The 23,217-nt window shown below is 45.1% G+C and overlaps 1 protein-coding gene and 1 long non-coding RNA gene across 3 annotated transcripts in view; one reads left to right on the top strand and one right to left on the bottom strand.

The window, feature by feature from the left end:
* Window positions 1-1,807, top strand: part of LOC135271723 (uncharacterized) — a 58,220-nt gene extending 56,413 nt beyond the window's left edge. Inside the window, exon 3 of the long non-coding RNA XR_010339860.1 lies at window positions 513-1,807. This is a non-coding gene — a long non-coding RNA (uncharacterized LOC135271723). The remainder of the gene's footprint in view (window positions 1-512) is intronic.
* The window catches only part of MARCHF10 (membrane associated ring-CH-type finger 10), a 101,600-nt gene that overhangs the window by 45,592 nt on the left and 32,791 nt on the right, over window positions 1-23,217 (bottom strand). The window contains exons 4-5 of one of the 2 annotated variants that reach the window (XM_064369741.1): window positions 11,967-12,138; window positions 599-721 (exon numbers count right to left, since the gene is read on the bottom strand). In XM_064369741.1, coding sequence (XP_064225811.1) covers window positions 599-721; window positions 11,967-12,138 — 295 coding nt within the window. The remainder of the gene's footprint in view (window positions 1-598; window positions 722-11,966; window positions 12,139-23,217) is intronic. The other variant, XM_064369740.1, reaches the window with a different exon arrangement.

Raw genomic sequence — 23,217 nt, 5'->3', positions numbered from 1 at the left:
GGAGAGAGTGAAAGTTCTCTAGAAAATGAGAAGATACTCTTTGGATGGTGTAGGCTGGTGATTAGACATGATTTTACAGATCAATAACGGGGTGAGAGGAGGAAAGTAAGGGAGAGAGAGAGGAATCACGTGTTTTACACTAAGGGATCGTCACAGAGGGAAGGAGGGAAGCCTTTTTCCACCCCCGAAGGTTACATTCCTTGAACACCAAGACTTCTCCCTCATCACCTGAGACCTCAGCCCCCTCAGCTCTCAGAAGTCCTGCCCCCTGCTTTCCACCTCGTGGAGAGAAGAGGAAGAAACAGAAGGAGGGCCAGGGAAGGGGCAAGCCTGGGGCTCAGGCCAAGTCTAGAAGGTCAGGATCTGGCCCCAAGGTCCTGAGGATTAAGAGGCGGAGGTTGTGGTGAGCCAAGATCGCACCACTGCACTCCAGTCTGGGCAACAGAGAGAGACTCCATCTCAAAATAATAATAATAATAATAATAATAAAAGAATTTTACTTTGATTTCCAGCAGGAATCCCAGCAGAATATTCAAATTTCCTGCACACCCCAGGCAGCAGAACTTCACACTGCCCAGAGGCCACTGAGCCCTGCCACCGCATACGCCTTCCCAGGGAGTGATGCTTCTGCCCATGGAACCTTTCTTCCCCAGCCAGCACCAGCCAGAAGGTCCTTCGAGGTCTGTTTCCAGTTTATTCCACCAAGTCTGCTCTGACTCTGCTTTGGCAAAAACCCTTATTTTCAGGGTTTTAAAAAAATGGCCTTTAGTGTTTAAATATTCTAAAATTGCTTAATGAATATGTCCTTTCTCTCCAACTAGCCTGCTAGCTCCTTAAGAATGAGGATCGTCTCTTAGCCAGCGTTGCCTCATACTGTTGTGCAGGACAAATATTAATTGCCTTGTCGTGCAGGACAAATATTAGTATGATTTACGGGGCTTGAGAAGATGCATTCAGCCCAAATTACAGGGGAACTTCAAAACTAGAACACATTTTTGTTGTTGTTGTTGTGCAAAATGCCCAAGATGGCTTAAGATAAAAGGTTATTTAATTTGTTTGCTTGTTCAAAAAAACTGCTTTCTTCAAAGCATCAGATCTCTTAAATGATTGCCAAAACCATTACCATGTGTCCTCTAATCGAGTTCTCAGCAAACTAATAAAGCTGAACAACTGGAGATTGTTTTACCAGTTTCACTGCCTGGCAGTAAAGAAATCACCACTATCAGTGGAGGCAGGATCCTCTGACCTGCGGCAACTGTAACCTCAGTTTCTGTAACTGTAAAATGGTCTGTCTTGTTATTGCAAAGTTTAGCAAAAATGTACATAAGTGGCCTAACTGGTGCACGTTAAGTGTAATAATGGTAGCTGCGTATTCCATCGTAAAGAATACTACCACTAGTACTGAGAATAATAATGGGAAATCTGAAGTCATTCCCATGAGGCAACTGAATTTGACCAGAAACTCATTGTTATGCAGACTTCACAGGTTAGGAATAACTTATTCAATAGCCTTCATTCCTGTGTAGTTTTTGTTGATTCTCTCCTTCAATCCTTCTTTTATAAAATCCAAAAGGCAAATAGCAACTCTTTATATTATGATCTGTTCAACAAATACCTGTGTGCCTTTGCTATGCTATAATTTGAGGGTTCACAAAGATGAGCAAGACATTGCCTCATGACCTTAAAGATTATTATAATCTAATTTGGCGGCACTGCTGACTTCTTCCCTGTGATACCCTTTTGGTTTTGTGGAAAACAAACTCTCTCGCAAAATATTTTCTCTTCTCTGTCTGTAAGCACAGTCACAAATGAGGTGACCCAGACTGCACAGTTTGTGTGTACATGAGTTTAAGAGTCTTCAGCACTCACCAGCTAGGTGCTGTGGCTCATGCCTGTAATCCCAGCACTTTGGGAGGCTGAGGCGGGTGAATCACAAGGTCAAGAGTTCAAGATCACCCTGACCAACATGGTGAAACCCTCTGTCTACTAAAAATACAAAAAATTAGCTGGGCATGGTGGTATGTGCCTATAATCCCAGCTACTAGGGAGGCTGAGGCAGGAGAATCTCTTGAACCCGGGAGGCAGAGGTTGCAGTGAGCTGAGATTGTGCCACTGCACTCCAGCCTGGGCAACAGAGAGAGACTCCACCTTGAAAAAAAAAAAGTTTATAACACTCATCCATCCGGGCATGGAGGCTCATGTCTGTAATCCCAACACTTTGAGAGGCCAAGGCAGGAAGATCACTTGAGCCCAGGAATTTGAGACCAGCCTGGGCAACAAAGTGAGACTCCTGTTTCTATAAAAAAGGAAATAAAAATTATCTGGGTGTGCTGGCACACATCTGTGATCCCGGCTACATGGGTGGCTGAGGCAAGAGGATCACTTGAGCCCAGGAGGTTGAGGCTGCAGTGAGCCGTATTTGTACCACTGCACTCCAGCCTGGACAAGAGCAAGACCTTGTCTCAAAAAAGAAAGAGCCTCAAACGCTTGATTTGTACACCAAGTTCCCATCACTTCACTCGCATGAAAAGTGAATGAAATTTTAGACCTTTGGGGTCTTTCTCAGCTGGGTTCTCACCATGCCATGGATTCATAGATTAATCTGCAGGAAGATCAAGTCCTATTTACACTGGAAGATGAAATGTAACTTCCTTTCCAAGTAGAAGGACAAGCTCTTTGCCTTACAGAAAAGTAAGGGGTTTGTGTTCAGGAGTTTCATTGCCAGGTAACTCAGTATCCTGTCTATCAGTGAATTTGGGGAAGATTATGGTTTGCTATGGACAGCATATAGCCCATACTTCCAGGATCTGAGCGATGCCTCCAGTTGTAAAGAAACCCAACAGCTATTTATATTAAAGGCACCTGCCTCCATTCTCTTGCCAATGCTGGGAAACTGTGATTGTCAACTGCATAGTTCTTAATTTGACTGGGAAAGGGGGGAAAAGGGTGGAAATCTCATATTTGTACAAGACCCTCACAACTGAGAACCAGTCCATTCGATTGTTCACGTTCAGCTCCACCCATCACTTGCCACATACAGATAGTTCTTGATAGACAAAGTCGAAAAGGAAGCATAAAGGGGAAATTCAGTTCCCGAACCCTCATCCCGCCCCACACCACCTTGACTGGGATCCCTGGTGCCTAGGAGGTGCCAAGATCCCATTGGAGAGACACCTCTTTGAAAAAAATGTGCTTTCTTTGGATCCTGGGAAGAATTACAGCTTAATCGCAGGAGTCAATGTTGCCTTGGGGTAATAGGCAGCTTTCTGTGCAGTCACAAATAATAGGTCGCCTCTGTTTGCCTATCTGAGTGTACGAGAAATGTGTGTTGTCTCACATACCCAAAGGAGATCTTAATTAAAGCTTAATTAGGTACCATAGATATGTTTTATTTTGGAACTCGGGGGTGGAATTTTTGATTTTAGGAAGTGTGATGCCTAATAAGTAGGCAGGAAGGGGAACGTAAACATCGGCTGAGCCCTTTCTTTCGTCCCTCCTCCGAGTGGTTCTGAATGGGTTTTGGTTCCAGTGTGTGCCTTCAGAGCAGCCTGCCCCCGGCGCCACCGCTTGCGGTGGCCTCGGCGTGTGCACATTCACAGAGCCAAGGGCATGATCACGCGCAGGAGAGACTGTCTGGTTTCTGGGGGTGACACTGCACAGCGTGCCAGCTACAGGAGGTAAGAAATCAAATGAGTCTCTGGAGAGGATGGGATTTTATTGGTCGCTGGCTCCTTTGGCTCTAGAAGGTGGAGCCCGAGTGCTTTGGCCTCACTGTCCCGTCTTCCTGCTCCCCCAAACACCACACCGCCTGGTATTGTTCTTGGCATTGCCTCTGAACCCTCTCCTCTCCACCTGCCTTCTGGAAGCCCGAAGTCCCCGCTCCCTGACTCCGCTGTGCTGTGTGCCTTGCAAGGGTGACTTACCACACGAGGTAAATCTTACTGGGCCTTCGGGGGCCCTGCAGACACAGGACAGGGGTCTCGGCCGGAGTAGGGCAGGAGATGGGGAAGTAGCAGAGCGCTGCTGGGAACTCAGGCATGGGGGCCGGGGAGGCGGAAGCGGGGCTTGTGAGGGAGGGTAGGGAGGTAACTAGAGGGAGACAGCGGGGAGGTTCCTGGGCCACTGGGGAGGCAGGTGGCACTAGTGGCAGGAGGAGGCAGCAGTAACTGGTATTGGGCTGCAGGACAGGGGAGAAAGCGAAGACGGAGCAGTAAGGGGTGTATTCAACACAGAACAGGGGATGCTTGCTGCTGTCACCTGCACAAAAGAAAAAGAGCAGTCAGGAAGCAGCACTCGCGGCAGGGAAGGACATAAAGACGTCTGCGAGTGAATCCAAACTCCAAAATTGTTCTCCAATGTCATCGGAGCAGCAGGCCTGGCTCCCGCCCAGGAGGCACCTGGCCTCGATCTCAGCGTCACTGAGGAGTGAACCAAGGGCCGCAGCACCAGCACCACACCCTGTTCCGGCCAACAGTCTCCGGCGTCCCTGACAGATGTCGGGAAGTTCTCTCTCCTGTAAGTTCCCGGAGAATGTCCTGAGGCTGCCGTGCGGAAGCTCTGGGGCCTTTCTCGTCTCCCACTGCCAGCCTAATGAGCTGTGCTGGCAGCAACAGATGGCGGCCCGCGGGGTCTCACTTGGGTAAGGCTCTCTCCCTCAATCCTCCAGCTGCCCCCGCTAGCAGGCTGTAGTCATGCCCTGATCTGGCCTTTCTGCTGTGGATGGGGAAGCTTGGGAAAAGAGGGAAAAAAAGCAGAGAGATCCTGGCGGGATCATGGGAAGGGAGAAAAATCAAGCTGGGGGAAAAGCAGGTAAAAAGAGAGATGTCCAGTAGAAGCCGATGATTTGTTTTCTAACCTCATGCTCAAACTGCTAACCTCGCTGGAGGCAGAATACGGGTGCCCCACGGAGTCATGAGTCACAGTGACTCCCTCATGTTTGACAAATCTCAGTTCTGCCACTAACCAGCTGGGTCACCTTGAATTAACGGCTTACCTGCCCGGAACCTGTTCCCTCACCTGCAAAATGAGACAGGTGTTTTTTCTAGCCTTGCTCCTTCAAAGCTGGTTCATAGGCCAGCAACATCGACGTCACCTGGGACTTCTTAGCAACGCAGGCTCTCAGCCCACCCAGGCCTTCTGAATCAGAATCTGTAGTTGCTCAGGAGCTCCAGGTGTTACTCTTGAGTGCTAACGTTTGGAAAAGCAAGGCTCTGAGACAGCTGCCCAAACCCTGGTGATGAGAATCACCTGCTGTACTTGTTCAAAATACAGTTTTGCAGGCCCCTTTATTGGCGACTCTGATGCTGTGGGTCAGGGACGGGAAGCAGGAATTTTTATTTTTATGAAGACCCTCCCTGGTGATTCTTATTGTCAGAAAAGTTTGGGAGACGCTGCAGCTAAAATCAGTTCCAAGTCTAAAATGCCATGGTTGTAGCCAGCGAGTTGAAAACTATCACTTAAGGCTGGGCGTGGTGGCACACACCTGTAATCCCAGCACTTCAGGAGACCGAGGCAGGCGGATCACTTGAGGTCAGGATTTCGAGACCAGCCTGGCCAACGTGGTGAAATCCTGTCTCTACTAAAAATACAAAATTAGCTGGGCATGGTGGTGCATGCCTGTAATCCCAACTATTCGGGAGGCTGAGGCAGGAGAAATGCTTGAACCCAGGGAGGCAGAGTTTGCAGTGAGCTGCGATTGGGCTATTGTACTCCAGCCTGGATGACAGAGCGAGACTCCGTCTCAAAAAAAAAAAAAAGAAAGAATAACGATCGCCTATCATGGAGGGGTCCCAGTTCTTAGTGCCAGGCCACAGAGGATTCGAGTAAATATTACCCACTTCTTTCTTCCTAAATGGCTCCAGCAGTGGCTCCTATTTCTCGGGATCATTTCTCTCTCTAGCTGTCTTCACTCATTCTTATCTCCCAAAGTTCCCCCAGCGCCTCTCTTCTGACTCCATCCCCTCTTCCAGGGGAGACATTCTTATAGTTTCAGCCACCTCTTACTCACTGCAGGCCCTTGGGTTCCTACCAGCAAGTGCTATGGGAGGAAGGGGAGTGCTCTGTGGAGCGGCAGACCTGGGTCCCCAGATACTTCCTGGCATTTCCACCTGGCTGCCCTGCCTGCACCTCAAAGACAACACGACAAAAGGGGACCCACACTCTCCTTCTTCCGCAGCCTTGGCAGAGGCAGCCTCCACTGTCTTAGTTTCCTGGGCCAGATTCCTGAGTTCCCTTCAATTCCTCTTTCTTCCTCATCCCTACATCCAAGTTACCAAGTTCTGCCAGCTTTACTTCCTTAAATGTCCCTCAAGCCCACTCCCTCTTCCTATTTCCTCTGCTTTTTTTAAAAAATAGAGATGGGGGTGTCACTATGTTGACCAGGCTGGTCTTGAACACCCGGCCTCAGGCAATCCTCCCATCTCAGCCTCCCAAATTGCTAGGATTACAGGTATGAGCCACTGCACCTACCCCTCTTCCCTCTGCTTTTGCTCCTGCTCAAGCCCTTCTCATTTCTCCCCCAGTCCCTTGCAACTGCCACTTGTCTGGTCTCTCGGCTGCATCTGGCCACCCTCACACGCTCAGCCGGCCCCTTCTCCATGCCGCAGCCAGAGTCAGCTTTTAAAAATGCCAATCTGATTGCATCACTCACATTTATAGGGCTATAGAGTGATAGCACCAGGGTTTGGAGCCAGGACTTAATTCTGGGTTCTGCGTCGATCCCAAGTCCCCATCTTGAGAGCATGTATCATAACTGGACTGATAATTATGATTCTCTGTTAAAAAGTGGGAATATCCACTTAAATTGTTATTTCTTTCTTTTTTTTTTTTGAGACAGAATCTCACTCTGTCACCCAGGCTGGAGTGCAGTGGCATGATCTTGGCTTACTGCAACCTCCACCTCCCAGGTTCAATCAATTCTCCTTCCTCAGCCTCCCAAGTAGCTGTGATTACAGGCGCCCACCACCACACCCGGCTAATTTTTTGTATTTTTAGTAGAGACGGAGTTTCACCATTTTGGCCAGGCTGGTCTCCTGACCTCAGGTGATCCACCTGCCTCGGCCTCCCAAAGTGCTGGGATTACAGGCGTGAGTCACCGCGCCCGGCCTTGTTTTGTTTTTTCTAACTTGGCAGGTAGCTTGGAAAGTTGCTGGACACCAGTTGGACTTGCCACGAAAGCCATTAATCTTGGCCTTTCAGAGAAAATCTTCAGGAGAATTTATTTGCAAGGTGAATTATGAGGATTTAGGGTTTGCCCTCAAATTTCTCTTTCAGGCTGCTCTTCAAATAAATATTTCCCAATCCAAAAGAGACCACAGTTATTTTGGATGTTTGTCTTTTAACATCTGAATGCATTGCTTTTTCTTAGTTTTACAAGAACCTGTCTTCACAGTAATCTACTCTATGGCTGAAAAGTCTTGTTACTCCTACAAATCTGAATCCAGCAGTGACTAATGATGCACTTGATAATAAGTGAGGATAATTTCAGAACACTTGGCCTTGTTTTAAAGGGCAAGATTTTGGAAGCAGGTTCGCAGGACTCCATCCAGATCTGTCTTCCTGGCACATAACTCAGGGGACCATGTCCAGGCTCCAGGTGAGAGCAGAGGGCGAGAGAGGGGACGCTCGCTTCCCACATGTCTGGCTGTGGGGTAGGGAGCTCATTAGGACTCCAGGCGCAGGAACCCCACAGAACAGTGGCCTTTGGATGACCCTCTGTGTCCTGGAAAGGAGAGGCAGCTCCTTCCTCTCCAACTTGGGATGGGGCTGGGAGAGGTCTTGGGAGCAGACAGGCCTTGGAGGCCACCGCAGGTCCCCAAATGTCCCTGTGCCTCTGCACTTACTTGCTGGGCCTGCTGGCTGTTCTGGGTCTCAAGGATCTGTCTACAATTCTGAACTTGTAACTAAGAACATGTAACTCTACTAGGCTCACAGCTCACCCTACACCAGTGTTCATGATGTGGGATTTCTGAGTTGATTGCACGTGAGACCCAGCCAGGTCCTGACTCACTGCTGGAATTTTCCACGTCTTTCTGGAGATAAAGCCTATCTCTGGCTTGGTGAATGCTGTCTGATTCTTCATCTTTTTCCATTTGGCATTTTGCTTTGGAAACTCAGAGTGTTGTAAAAGTATTTGTACCTGCATTTATGTTAGAGATTCTAAAAAATACAACTCTGAGCCAGGTGCTGTGGCTCATGTCTGTAATCCCAGCACTTTGGGAGGCCAAGGTGGGAGGATCACTTGAGCCCAGGAGTTCAAGACCAGCCTGAGCAACAAAGCAAGACCTTGTCTTCATAAAAGGTAAAAAAAATTAGCCAGGCATAGTGGCATGTGCCTGTAGTCACAGCTACTTGGGAGGCTGAGGTCAGAGGCTCAGTTGAGTCCAGGAGTTTGAGACCTGCCTGGACAACATAGTGAGAACCCGTCTCTACAAAATAAAAAAATTAGCTGAGCACAGTGGTGTGTGCCTGTGGTCTTAGCTACTCAGGAGGCTGAGGTAGGAGGATCACTTGAGCCCAGGAGTTTGAGGTTGCAGTGACCTGATTGCACCAGTACACTCCAGCCTGGGCTATGCAGTGAGACCCTGTCTCAGTAATCAATCAATCAGTCAATCAATAAAATGAAACTGATTTTTGTACAGAAAAAAAGATGTTTTGGGAGGACAACCTTAAGGCAAAGAAAACAAAGTTTTCTAGTCCATTCTCCTTACAACCTGCTGCTCTCATGTGCTAGGAATCATAATGGGATCATTAATTGAGTGGCCACAGCAGCAGGGACTGTCCTAAAGGCCGCATGTATGTTTCATCATTGAGTTCTCACAGCAATCTCAGCAGGCAGGATCTGTTTTTAGCCCTTCTTCCCATGGTACAGGTGAGGAAACTGAGGCACAGAGATGCATTACTTGGCCAAAGGTAGACAGCAAATCAATGGTGCCCAGATGGAAATGCAAACATTTTGACTCCAAAACACTTGCCCATAAACTGCACGCACCACTGCATGGAGACAGATAACAAGGAACATCACAAGTCAGTCGTCCAGAAGCAGTTTCATGGATGATACAAACTTAATTTAAATGCATGAATTCCTTCTCACAGGATGAAGAGCAATCGGATGCCTTCTCGGTTACAAACCTGTTTGTAGAGGGCATTGATAGTTGCTATATTTTACATAGTTGTTTTGGAGATTCCAGATGGCAGATTACATACAAAGAAAAACCCTTTTTTGATGACATGGATTATCATTACATAGATTTGCAGTGAGTCGAGCCATGTTCCCTGGCTATATTATCTTATTCGGTGAAAGTCTGGTATAACACAGGAAGTGTAGGAAGTATACCTATTAGGCAGATGTTGCAAAGGAATTTCACCATGTTTGGAGCTTCAATTTCATACAGAATCTCAGGTCTGACATGGAAGGAGTTTTGATGACTTATTGCCAACTTTGTATCACCCTCAAAATGCTTTAGAGAAATATCTCTCTACAGAGGTGAAGAAAAGCAAGGAACTGAATTTAACTAGTGAACTCGATCAACGTGTCCAGCTAATTCAGGTACCAAATCCTATTTTTATGTAACAGCAAAAAACTGCATCATGACCGCCACCGAGCTCAACTGTTCCTGAACGGACTCAGCTGAAATCCTTGCCGTGTCTCGGTGCTCATTTTGCTATGCTAATTAGGGAGCCCAGAGGGTGAGTCTACACATGTAAAATGGATGGTTCTTAACACATCAGTGCTTTGTTGTTAGCCAGATTGCTGCACAACTGATTCTGCTTCTGCAGCAACTGCCATCCATCACCAGGACTGCTCTGCTTGGGGACAGCCAGGCCACAGCCTCGCTCATGGCCACATGGGACTTGGACGTGGTCTAGGGCCATAATGCAGTGATGAAGCAAGCGGTTTGTAGAGGCTTTTACTACAAGCAACATCCCTCATTTGATGAAATAGATATCTTTCTGCCAACCTGGCTCTGTCACTGAAACTTGGTGTTTTTCAGCCTGGTAATTCTTCAAATGTGATGTTTTAAAGACTGTTAAGTGCATTAATTCCCCCTTTTTGTTAGTGCTGTAAGTTCCATACAGAGTTTGCTGAACGTCTGTATTAATCAGACAAACTAAAGCATTGAGTGGATCTCAACAGTTCGTTTTAATGACTTTTCTCCACCATGAGAAAGCGTACTATATGCAAACAACCACCTGATTTTAGCAAGAGGGCTAAAAATTATATTGCACATGTGGGGTTGCATTATTTAAACTTAAATTCAGGCTGGGCATGGTGGCTCACGCCTGTAATCCTAGCACTTTGGGAGGCCAAGGTAATCCTAGCACTTTGAGAGGCCGAGGCGGGCGAATCTTCGAGATTAGGAGTTCGAGACCAGCCTGGCCAACATGGTGAAATGCTGTCTTTACTAAAAATACAAAAATTAGCCGGAAATCACTTGAACCCGGGAGGCAGAGGTTGCACTGAGCTGAGATAGCGCCACTGCACTCCAGCCTGGGCAACAGAGCGAGACTCTGTCTCAAACAAACAACAAAACAAACAAAAAAACCCTTAAATTCAAATTCAAATTTTGCCGCTAAAAACATCCTCAATTCAATAAATTACAACTTGTATTTTGAAATATTGGTGGAATGACCTTACCTGCTCTATTTCAACCTTAAACCGCTGAGTTAAAAGCCTAATTCCTACCAAAAGCCTTTAAAATGAGAAATGAACTGTGATGATACTTTCTCCCCTGATTAAATAAGATGCAAGAGTTGGGGCTTTGCCTGAGAGGATATCCCTTCAGAAGTCAATTTGATTTTGACTTCGTTAAAGCAGTAAAATGTGGGTGGTGAATCTGAGTGAAAGCTGCCATGTTCTAAAAAGGCATGAAGACTTAGCTGGACCGGTGGTTGCCTGGCAGAAGCGATTTAGGATTGGAAAGTAGCTGTGATTTGGATTTTAATGAACTGCATGCTATTGACGAATTCTTCAGCAGTTAGCCTGGATCCTTTCCATTCAACTTAGACCTTTCTGTCTAGTTACTCCAACTTAAACCTCAGTTCCCGGAGGTATCAAATCAAATTTGTCTTATAGCTGTTGTCTTCGATGGCGATGAGCCCGAGAGACGTTCAATTTTCAGTGAATTTTAGCCCCTTTGTGGATACTATTAAGTCACTCCTGCCCCAAGCAGAAGATTGGTCTTTGCTCTAAGGCAGCTAAAGAGCGACTCTTTTTCCAAATTGCACAAAAGGGAGGATTTATCAAGCACCTTTTCTCTCGGAGAGGACAAACCCAGAACAGGAGAACTTTATTACTTTCTCTCTAGGCTATAAATTATGCTATTCAGATGTATTTGAAAGCTTCTCTTTAGGCTCTTGTTTGAGCCATAAAACTTGATACCTGGGGCCAAATGCCTTTATCCCCTAGAAGGGTGAAGAAGATGAAAAGGCAGCAACTCTAGGCTGATGCTACCCTAATGATGGGGCAGAAATGCGGGCAGTGGAGGAAGTTACGTTGCATGATTCATGCCTCCACGACCTTATATTCTACTCTGAAATTAATGTTTTTTTTTACTGTTTGCATAGGATCACTGGCCTTTCAAAACCTGAATTAGCCATTCGGAAAACATTAGGTTTAATCAATACCCCCAATTTGATTGTTGTTATATTTATTTATTTAATTTCTCTACTTTTGAGATGGCGTCTTGCTCTGTCACCCAGGCTGGAGTGTAGTGGTGCAATCTTGGCTCACTGCAACCTCTGCCTACCGGGTTCAAGCGATCCTCCTGCCTCAGCCTCCCCAGTAGAGACAGGGGTTTTGCCATGTTGGCCAGGCTGGTCTCGAACTCCTGACCTCAAGCGATCTGCCAGCCTCAGCCTCTCAAAGTGCTAGGATTACAGGCATGAGCCACTGCGCCTGGCCTGTTGTCGTTATTTTTAATACCAGGATTTTAAATCTTATGAATTTCAATAAGCCAGCCACTCACCTGGAGAGGGCTTGCTGGGGCCCGCTCTCTCTGCTTTCCTTGCAGTCATGGTACTTTTATGTTTCTGCTTGACTGATGTTTCGTCAATTGCTGGAAGTTTGGAGTCACATTTAAATGCAGATATCTTGGTAGATGACCTTCGTTCAGTTAGAGGATCCTCTTCACCAGAACTCTACCAAAAAAGAAAGATGTCTAAGTATCAGTGGGCAGAGAAAACAGAAATGAGGCAAATGCAGTGACCCCCTCCAGCAATAATCCTAGAGTCTTCTGCCAGGGTCAATGCACCCTTTCATCAGAGAGATTCAGATGGACTGGGCGTAGCAACTTAGAAATAACAGCAGAGTTAATGAGTCTGTTTTATAGAACGTTAGGAAAGAATGCATTTTTCTATGAGTGTGTTTTGTAGAACATTATGAAAAGAATGCATTTCTGACCCTTAAGTAATTTGATGACCGATAAATAGCTCATGTTGAAAGCTACATATGAAAGCAGGAGAAAAAAAAAATCAGTGCTTTTAAACTTTGCATTGTTTGTTAGTTGAACTACTTTCGAGATAGGCTAGAAAAAAAAAATGTTCCTTGTGTTAATCATATACTTGACAATGACAAGGAAATGTAGATAGCGTGCCGGAGACCGATTAAATCAGACCTCAGTTTCAATACTCTGCATTGTTGGATGCAACAGGAGACAGCCTAATCTTTTTAAAAGTCCCCTCCTTGTCCGTCTTCTATAAAGAAGTCAGTCTAAATCTATGCGTGGACAAATCATGATTCTTGCTGTGTCAGAATATCTCAACACAGCCTTGCAGACGCAATAAAAATTATCCAGGCATGGAACAGCTTTATACTTGGCTACACTTACACCTACCAAAGAAAGGATGAAAACAGTATAAATATCAGAAACCTGGTCTTCAAGGTGATTTAAGTACAGCCTTATGGCTTTAGGTCCTGGTGTTGCTATGACTTACTAGGCTATCTGTTCTGCAACAAACAAATCACTAGGTTCCCCCCTCCATGACCCTGGGGGGCCGCCGGTGAGGGGGAGAACTCGTAGTCCAGTGTTGGAAAGTCTTCTGAAAATGTGGTCTTTTGCAGACATAGAATGCTAAATAAACATCCTCAGTACCCCCCAACTGTTGCAATTTGTATTGATCTTGCTCATCGTTCTCCCTGACAGTTGTGGCATTTTCATTTCACAGGCTCCTGACTCAGGAAGATACTCTGAATAGCTCTGAATTATTGGGTGTGATGTAAGACAAACTAAATTCTAAGAAAGTCCTCTATGTGCCAGTCTTCTGTAAAGAAGTCCATATAAATCTACAGGTGGACAGATCATTATCCTCCAAGATGATGAATCATGTTTTTAAATTTAGAGTTTGGATACAGCCTTCAAGCTAATAATTCTTGTTTCTCTGCACAGTTTCAGAAAACAGACCACCCTCAGATAAAGGGGTGGGAAAAACACGAGACGCAACCAACTGATTGTTCTCTCCTTTCTCTTTCGATTTTGCTATTTAATCAAAATCCTTGCAAATTATTCCAAAATGTCAAAGACGAAACTTTAGGTCATTTCTTTTCTTTTCTTTTTCTTCTTCTTCTTCTTTTTTTTTTTTTTTTGAGACAAAGTTTCACTCTTAGCGCCCAGGCTGGAGTGCAGTGGTGCCATCTCGGCTCACTGCAACCTCCGCCTCCCAGGTTCAAGTGATTCTCCTGCCTCAGCCTCCTGAGTAGCTGGGATTACAGGCACGCGCCACCACGCCCAGCTAATTTTTGTATTTTTAGTAGAGACGGGGTTTCACCATGTTGGCCAGGCTGGTCTTGAACTCCTGACCTTAGGTGATCCACCTGTCTCGGCCTCCCAAAATGCTGGAAATACAGGCGTGAGCCACCGTGCTTGGCTGAAACATTAGGTCATTTCTGAACATGAGATGGGTTCTCTATTCTCAGAAAAGAAAACATGGGCCAATTTTAAGTATGCGACCTAAGATTGTTGTTGTAATTGGGTCCTGGAAGTCACAGCCCTGGAATTGGGTCCCAAGAAGAGCATCAATTAATATGGGACAGAATTTCTTCCACAAACTGCCCAACACAATCAGCTTAATGTCGTGGGTTAAGTCAACTCCTGCAGGGCCCTGCACGTCAGCCCTTTCTTTCCAGCCAGCAGAAAGGGAGGAAAAAATGCCTCAGGCGAGGATGCCCAACACCTGTGTCAGCAGCATCAGCAGCAGGTGTCCACCCATTTTAGCAATCCATCTCCATTACCGCCAGCCAGGGCCGGAATTCTTGGCTTGCCCCAGGCTGAGGTGGATAGGGAGGAGCTGGCCAACAGCCCTCTTGATTGGTTGGGGTGTTAAGCCCTGTTTATCCTTCCTCCACCCATTCATTAAACCTCAAGCCTTTGGTGCACTGAAGAGGTGAGAGCTTGGCCGATTAAACCATCCTGTTACCTGCGGCACCGTGAGCCTGCAATGTGAGTACATCCTTCTTTGGTTCAATTAACGTTATCTTTAGGCAGTAACCCCTAAGAGTCTAGAAATTGCAGCTAGAAGTCGGTGTTTTATCGGTTATAAACTGAAGGCACGATGGCAAGAAGTATAATACAAACGTGCTAATGGATTTTCCTGCTCGCCTCATTGAGAAATCTTAAATAAATCACATCCACCTTTTTGTCTTCATTCTGCCCTCTTATGTTCTCAGCCATTTCCATCTATCCTCTTTTCTTTTTTTTTTTTTTTTTTTTTTTGGAGACAAAATCTCGCTCTGTTGCCCAGGCTGGAGTGCAGTAGCGCGATCTCGGCTCACTGCAACCTCCGCCTTCCAGGTTCAAGCAATTTTCCTACCTCAGCCTCCCGAGTAGCTGGGATTACAGGAACACACTGCCATTCCTGGCTAATTTTTTGTGTTTTTAGTAGAGACAGGGTTTCACTGTGTTGCTCAGGCTGGTCTCAAGCTCCTGAGCTCAGGCAATCTGCCCGCCATAGCCTCCCAAAGTGCTAGGATTACAGACCTGAGCCACAGCACCTGGCCTATCCTCCTTCATGAAAATCCATCCTATCACGCAGGGAGGATCGTCCTTGGGTGGGAGAAGTTGTAGTAAATCATCCCGGCACTAAAGTATGGTATTTAAGACCATGGAGCCCAGCTCCACGGGAGTGAATCCCAGCTCTTGCACCTAGTAATTGTGTGACATTGGGTTAGTTCATTTCTCTGGAGCTCAGATTTCTCATCCGTGAACAACAGTATCCACTTTTTGGTGGTTTTGTGAGGATTACACAACATATATATGTATGTATAGTACTTAGAACAGCACCATATACATGTAACCCAGTAAGTGCCATGTAAGTATTGGCTTTTATAATTAGCCATTAATTAATGTTCAGCCATTAAGAAAATTAACTAGCTAACTACTAAACATTTGCTACCTGTGGCTGAAACCAAAGCCAAGTCCCCAAAGAAAAATCCTATCGGATTTCACCTGTTCCAAAAGGGTATACATGGCGACGTGGGTTAGTTCCACACCGGACACTTGGTTTCTTCTCCAAGGAATATAATCTATGATAGTCTTATAAATGGCCATTGAAATTTACCTAGTTTGAAGAAAATATGGTGTAACAGTTTTTCAGACAGTAAAGCTCTAATGGCAAATATTTAACAACAGTAGAGATAATCAAACAATAGTAATTAAAATTTTAAATTTAAAGTTGATTTTAAAATTGCATCTTTTCCTCTTGTACTTTTGAAAAATAATTACAATTTTCATTTCTTCCTCATGTGTTTCCAAGTTGAAATGTCACTTGGAGGTGGAGGCAACAGCACACTGCTATTTCTTTGGGGGGAAAAAAACAGCTCTATCTTTAAAAATCAAAGCCCACGGCTGGGCATGGTGGTTCACGCCTGTAATCCCAGCATTTTGGCAAGTTGAGGCAGGCAGATCACGAAGTCAGGAGTTTGAGACCAGCCTGACCAACATGGTGAAACCCCCTACTAAAAATACAAAAATTAGCTGGGCATGGTGACGGGCATCTGTAATCCCAGTTACTTAGGAGGCTGAGGCAGGAGAATCGCTAAAACCCGGGAGATGAAGCTTGTAGTGAGCCAAGATTTCGCCACTGCACTCCAGCCTGGGCGACAGAGAAAAACTCTGTCTCAAAAAAAAAAAAAAAAAAAAAAAAAAAATCAAAGCCCACGAAATTAAAAAGAAGAAACCAAAATAAAACAAAAACCTATGATACTTGAGTATACTTCATGTTCTCTATTGAGAATTTGATGAAAGTTCTAAAAAAGCCATGTTAACTAAGCTGATAAAATTACTATTTACTTGAGAATTGTCATTTTTAAACTTTTTCCAAAGATCCCGAACTTCCTCTAATGGCCTCTTACATAATAAAGTAGAGCTATCACTTTGCCCAGGGTTACGCTCTTTCAAAAGTTCAGAGAAAGACCCACCCTGAGAAGAGAAGGAGCTTAACTGGGGAATGTGGCATTGGGCAGTGAGGTAATGACATCATGGTTCAAGTTAGATGTCCTGGAAGATGAAGACACATGGGTTGGGAAGGGGGATGTATTTCCCTGGGAATGTGAGGATGATTAGATTCTTAACAACTAGGACCTAACCATATGGTGTCTGGAATGATAAGGCGACCACGAGCAGAGATGACCAGAAGAGCAAGTAGAATAAGGCAGTCAGGGACAGAAAAGGCTGCAAGTTATTTTCCAACTCTTGCCTGATGGCTCCTTTCCAAGAACCAGGAAACTGGTTCTCAACTGATATGCCATTTCTGCCCCTCCCCGAGAGGCGCTACTGAATTCTGATTGATGTGTACCGAACCCATCTTTGCCGTGTGTCGTGTGATGGAGGCTGAGCTGAGTGGATCTATGATACAGCTCAGGGCACAGCTTGCTGTGGATGGGAGGGAAAAGGCAAAGGGTAGTGTCAAGCTGGCACCAGACTGTGTTGTGTTGAGTACATTTGAAATGAACTTGGTCTCGTGAGATGATAAAAGAATGTGATCGAGGCAGTGAACCTCAACCTTTAAACAGTGACAACGTGGGAAGGTCGATCAAGGGGCTGTGTGTGCCAATGAGAACCTTCAGAGCGCCGTCCCCAAAGCCCACACTCAAACTGCCTCAGACACAAAAACCGCCTTAGGGAATTGAGGGCAGCTTGTATAAATAGCATTCTGGATAGGACGGTTACCTTTCCGGAGTCATGAAATATAAAATATGTTCTGCACAAAGTGCTGTTGCAGCACAAAGCAGGCAAAACTTTCTCTTGTCCAGAAGAAAACTCTTGCAGCAGCAAAATCCCTCCTGTGTATTCAGGACAATTTGAGTGTGCCAGAACTGTAAGCTTGGACAATAAAGAATGAGGATCAGTGGGCTTCTTTCTGGACTCAGGTACCACCCACCTGAATCAAACTGCTTCTGACCCTCATTTGTCTCCCCTATCTGGCTGCCAGATGGAGCCGGGTAAGACAAGGCACTAGATGCCCCGGTCTCCATTTTGCCTCAAGATTCTTTTTGGAGTCTCGGCGCAGTGGCTCACGCCTGTAATCCCAGCACTTTGGGAGGCCAAGGCGGGCAGAAAACTTGAGGCCATGAGTTTGAGACCAGCCTGGCCAGCATGGTGAATGAAGCCCTGTCTCTACTGAAAATACAAAAAAATTAGCCAGGTGTGGTGGCGTGCGCCTGTAATTCCAGCTACTTGGGAAGCTGAGGCACTAGAATTGCTTGAACCTGGGAGGCGGAGGTTGTAGTGAGCCGAGATTGTGCCACTGCATTCCAGCCTGGGCAACAGAGCAGTTCTCTGTCTCAAAAAAATGTCAGTTGGGCTGCCAGATGCATAAATATCACAGGCACCTGTCTACCATTGAGTTCTATAGAGAACACTCTCCTGCCTGCAGGCTTCTCTCGGATTTTCAGGCTAGCAAGTTGGAATGACCCAGCCTACGGCCCTGACTGGAGAGTGGCCTTGGTGATTTAAGTCTTCGTAACATTTCAACACTATGGGGGTGCCCTCTGAAGGACAGGCATGTGGGTCTTGAGAACTTGTTTCGAAATTACTATTCGGCTCACCACAGAATGGCCACCGAGTGAAACAGTGCTGCAAGTTACTGACATGGCAAGCGGGACATGTGAGATACTTCTTATAATGCCAGGCAATCCTTTGTGTGCTGCAGAAATCACCGTTCGGTTCAGTTTACATGGCTGGTGACCACACATTCACATTCCCCCACCCCCACCCCCACCTCCACCTCACTTCCACTAGGGACACCTGTGTACAGCGTTCTCTGGCTGTAGCAGGAGCAGGGTTCTGTGTGATGGGAAGAGGGAAAGGAAGCAGTATGTGGCCAGAAAATTGCTAGATTAAAAAAAACTGGAACGCAGCCAGGCATGGCGGCTCACACCTGTAATCCCAGCACTGTGGGAGGCTGAGGCGCTTAAGCCCAGGAGTTTGAGACCAGCCTGGACAACATAGCGAGACCCAAATACTTTACCCCAAATACTTCAGCGTGCATCTCCTATTAAAATAGACATTCTCCTGCAATACCACAATACCATTATTTTACCTAAGAAAATTTAATCATTCCATAATATTTTCTAGTATACAGAGCATATTCCAACCCAACTGTCCCCAAGATGTCATTTTAGCTCTACATTTGGATCAATAATTCAGTCAAGGCACTGTGTCTCTTTCATCTTTTAATCTAGAACTATTCTCTGGTCTTTTTGGCTTTTTAATGATTTTTCCCATTTGGAAGAGATCCAGCCAGCTATCTCACAGAATGGCTTATGTTCTAAATTTGATTGCTCCTCATCATAAAGTGCAGTTTAATCATTTTGGGTGTGATTATTTTGTAGGTGGTGTGTTGTCCTTCTTTATAACATTCTATCAGTAGGTGCCTCGTTAGGTTGTCCCAATATTGGTAGATGCTGTGTTTGATCTATAAGGATAAGGTGGTGACCACCAGATTTCTCCAATGTAAAGTACATTTTCCCCCCTTTGTAATTAACAGGGAGTCTGTGGGATGATTCTTTGGCACTGATTGAATAGCCTGTCCCTAAGTAGTATTTTACCCAGTGATTTTACCATCTTTTAATGTGCTTTGCCTATAGTGATAATTACATTGGGGTAGCAAAATTTATGATTTTCTAATCCTACATTTTGGTTTTTTTTTTTTGAGACAGTCTCTTGCTCTGTTACCCAGGCTGAAGTGCAGTCGCGTGATCTCTGCTCACTGTAACCTCTGCCTCGCAGGTTCAAGCAATTTTTGTGCCTCAATCTCCTGAACAGCAGGTACAACAGGTGCACACCACCATGCCCAGCTAATTTTTGTATTTTTAGTAGAGACAGGATTTCATCATGTTGGCCAGGCTGGTCTTAAACTTCTAGGCTCAAGTGATCTACCCACCTCGGCCTCCCAAAGTGCTGGAATTATAGGCATGAGCCACTGCACCTAGCCTAATTCTACATTTCTTTTGTAATTATTTGCTAGCCTTCTCTTTTTCTCTCTTTTCTTATTTATTAATCATTATTGGGTTCTCAAGGATATATTTTATTTAATTTTTTTGTTCCTAAAATTGTGCCAAAAATGGTGAGTGGGAGTTCATTCAAGTTGGCTTTTAAAAAAATTTTTCAGCCAGGCACAGTGGCTCACGCCTGTAATCACAGCAGTTTGGGAAGCTGAGGCAGGCGCATCACCTGAGTTCAGGAGTTCGAGACCAGCCTGGCCAACATGGTGAAACCTCGTCTCCACTAAAAATAAAAAATTTGCCGGGTGTGGTGGCACATACCTGTAGTCTTAGCTACTCAGGAGGCTGAGACAGGAGAATCGCTTGAACCTGAGAGAGGGAGGTTGCAGTGAGCCAAGACTGCGCCACTGCACTCCAGCCTGGATGACAGAGTGAGACTGTCTTAAAAAATAAATAAATATTTCAATGTTTGTTTTAGATACAGGGGGTACATATGCAGGTTTTAGATACAGGGGGTACAATCTGCCTCCTGGATTCAAACGATTCTCATGCCTCAGCCTCTGGAGTAGCTGGGATTATAGGCATGTGCCACCATACCCAGGTCATTTTTATATTTTTAGTAGAGATGGGGTTTCACTATGTTGGCCAGGCTGGTTTCAAACTCCTGACCTCAGGTGATCCGCCCACCTTGGCCTACCAAACTGCTGGGATTACAGGCGTGGCCACCGAACCTGGCCTGTATTTTGACTTTTTAATAGTAGCCATTCTGACTGATATGAGATGATATCTTACTGTGGTTTTGAATTGCATTTCTCTGATGATTGATGATGATGAGCATTTTTTCATGTTTCTTGACCATTTGTATTTCTTCTTTTAAAAATTGTTGGCCCTGGGCTGGGCATGATGGCTCATGCCTGTAATGCCAGCACTTTGGGAGGCTAAGGTGGGTGGATCATTTGAGGTCGGGAGTTTGAGATCAGCCTGGCCAACATGGTTTGGTGAGACCCCCGTCTCTACTAAAAATGCAAAATTTAGCTGCGTGTTGTGGTGTGTGCCCTGAATTTAACTGAGTGTTGTGGTGGTCTCAACATGGTGAGACCCCCATCTCTACTAAAAATGCAAAAAGTAGCTGAGTGTTGTGGTGCACGCCCATAATCCCAGCTACTCAGGAGGCTGAGGCAGGAGAATCACTTGAACTCAGGAGACAGAGGCTGCTGTGAGCCGAGATTGTGCCACTGCACTCCAGCCTGATCGACAGAGTAAGACTCTGTCTCAAAAAAAAAAAAAAAAAAAAAAAGATCATTCCAATAGATGCAGAAAAAGCTTTCGATAGAATTCAACATCCTTCATGATAAAAAACTCTCAACAAACTAGGCATTAAAGGAACATGCCTCAAAATAATAAGAGCCATTTATGACAAACTCACAGCCAACATCCTACTGAATGGGCAAAAGCTGGTAGCATTTCCAAGACAAGGATGCCTACTCTCACCGCTCCTATTCAACATAATACCGGAAGTCCTAGCCAGGGCATTCAGGCAAAAGAAAGAAATAGAAAAGGCATCCAAATAGGAAAAGAAGAAGTCAAACCAGCTCTTCATTGACAATATGATTCTATACTTAAAAAACCTTAAAATCTCCATCAAAGGGCTACCAGAACTGATAAACAATTTTAGCAAGGCTTGAGGATACAAAATCAATGTATGAAAATAAGTAGCATTTTTATACATCAATAGTGCCCAGGCTGAGAGTCAAATCAAGAACACAATCCCATTTACAATAGCCACAGAGAAAATGAAATGCCTAGGAATACTTAACCAAGGAGGTGAAAAATATCTGCAAGGAGAACTACAAACACTGCTGAAAGAAATCAGAGACAGACAAAAATGCATTCCATGCTCATGGATTGGAAGAAAGAATATCATTAAAAAGGCCATATTACTGAAAGCAGTTTACAGATTTGATGTTATTCCTATCAAACTACCAAGGTCATTCTTCACAGAATTAGAAAAAAGCTATTCTAAAATCCATATGGAACCAAAAAGGAGCCCAAATAGCCAAAGCAATACTAAGCAAAAAGAACAAAGCTGGAGACATTAAATTACCTGATTTCAAATTATACTATAAGGCTACAGTAACTAAAACAGCATGGTACTGGTACAAAAAAAGACACATAGACCACTGAACCAGAATTGAAAACTTAGAAATAAAGCCACACACCTACGACCATCTGATCTTAGACAAATCTAACAAAAGCAAGCAATGGAGAAAGACTCCCTAATTCAATAAATGGTGCTGGGGCAACTGGCTAACTACAGACAGAAGAGTGAAACTAGACCTTTACCTTCCACCCTATGAAAAAAATAACTAAGATGGATTAAAGATTTAAATGTAAGACCTCAAGCTATACAAATCCTAGAAGAAAATCTAGGAAATATCCTTCTTGACACTGCAGCCTCAACTTCCTGGGCTCAAGCAATCCTCCTATCTCAGCCTGTTGAGTAGCTGGGACTATAGGTGCGTGCCACCATGTCCGGCTAATTTTTGTATTTTTAGTAGAGATGGAGTTTCATCTTGTTGTCTAGGCTGGTCTCAAACTCCTGTGTTCAAATGACCGTTTCACTTCAGCCTCCCAAAGTGCTGGGATTACAAGTGTGAGCCACCATGCCTGGCCACTAGCTTTCTCTTGTATGGCTCATAATACATATTTATTTCATTAGATTAAGCATTGCTTCCTTTATGAGATCATCTGGTAACAATGAGAGATCAATAATCAAAACAAGAGAGGTCAATGTAACACAGATTTGGAGGGATATGTCTCATCTTACCCTTGGTGCTTTAGGACTAGCATACAGTTATACCTCCATGGAAAAGGCAGTGGAACCGTTCAGTGGGGATAAGGGAATGATGAGTAAAACAAAGCACTTGCCCTCATAGAGCTTATAGTCTAGGTGTGGCTGTAGATCATGGAATCAAATAATTCTTAAATAAATGTCAAATTACTAGAGTCACAGATTTTTTTAAAAAAGGAAGTAGGAACAGCCATAAGAACATGGAATAGGAGATGGAGGCATCCTACTAGTTGGCGGGTGGTCGGTGAGGGAAACCTCCATGTGGAAGTGACCTCGGCTGCAATCTGAGGCATGGTGGGAGAGGGTGAGTGCTGCGAGGGGAGGGAGCAGCATGTGCAAAGGTGCTCTATCAGGAGGTGGCCAGGCACTTCAGAGGACACAGAGCCAGTGTGGGTGAAACACACAGCATATTTTTTAGTGGGCAAATAAAGTGAACTGAGCTCTGCTTGTCAGTATCTCTCTCTCTTTTTTTTTGGGACAGAGTCTCATTCTGTCACCCAGGCTGGAGCACAGTGGTGTGATCTCAGCTCACTGCAACCTCTGTCCTCCAGGGTTCCAGCAATTCTCATGCCTCGGCTTCCTGAGTAGCTGGGATTACAGGCGCACGCCATCACGCCCAGTTAATTTTTGTATTTTTCGTACAGATGGGGTTTCACCACTTTGGCCAGCCTGGTCTCAAACTCCTGACCTCAAGTGATCTGCCAGCCATGGCCTCCCAAAGTGCTGGGATTACAGGCACATGCCACCATGCCCAGCCTGCTTGTATCTCTCTACCTATGTTATAGAAAATGGGGTCTGGGGGCAGGAGTGTGAGTGTGAAGACTGGTTAGGAAGCCGCTGCAGTAACTCAATGAGATGGTGGCAGAGAAGATGACACAGATGGATTCAAAGATATTGAGGAAGTAAAATGGAAAGGACTTGGTGATGA

This window comes from Aotus nancymaae, unplaced genomic scaffold (assembly GCF_030222135.1).
Source record: "Aotus nancymaae isolate 86718 unplaced genomic scaffold, 86718_ANA_hifiasm-v0.15.2.pri h1tg000089l, whole genome shotgun sequence".
In the NCBI taxonomy this organism is placed as follows: Eukaryota; Metazoa; Chordata; class Mammalia; order Primates; family Aotidae; genus Aotus; species Aotus nancymaae.
This window is presented reverse-complemented; position numbering and strand designations above follow the sequence as displayed.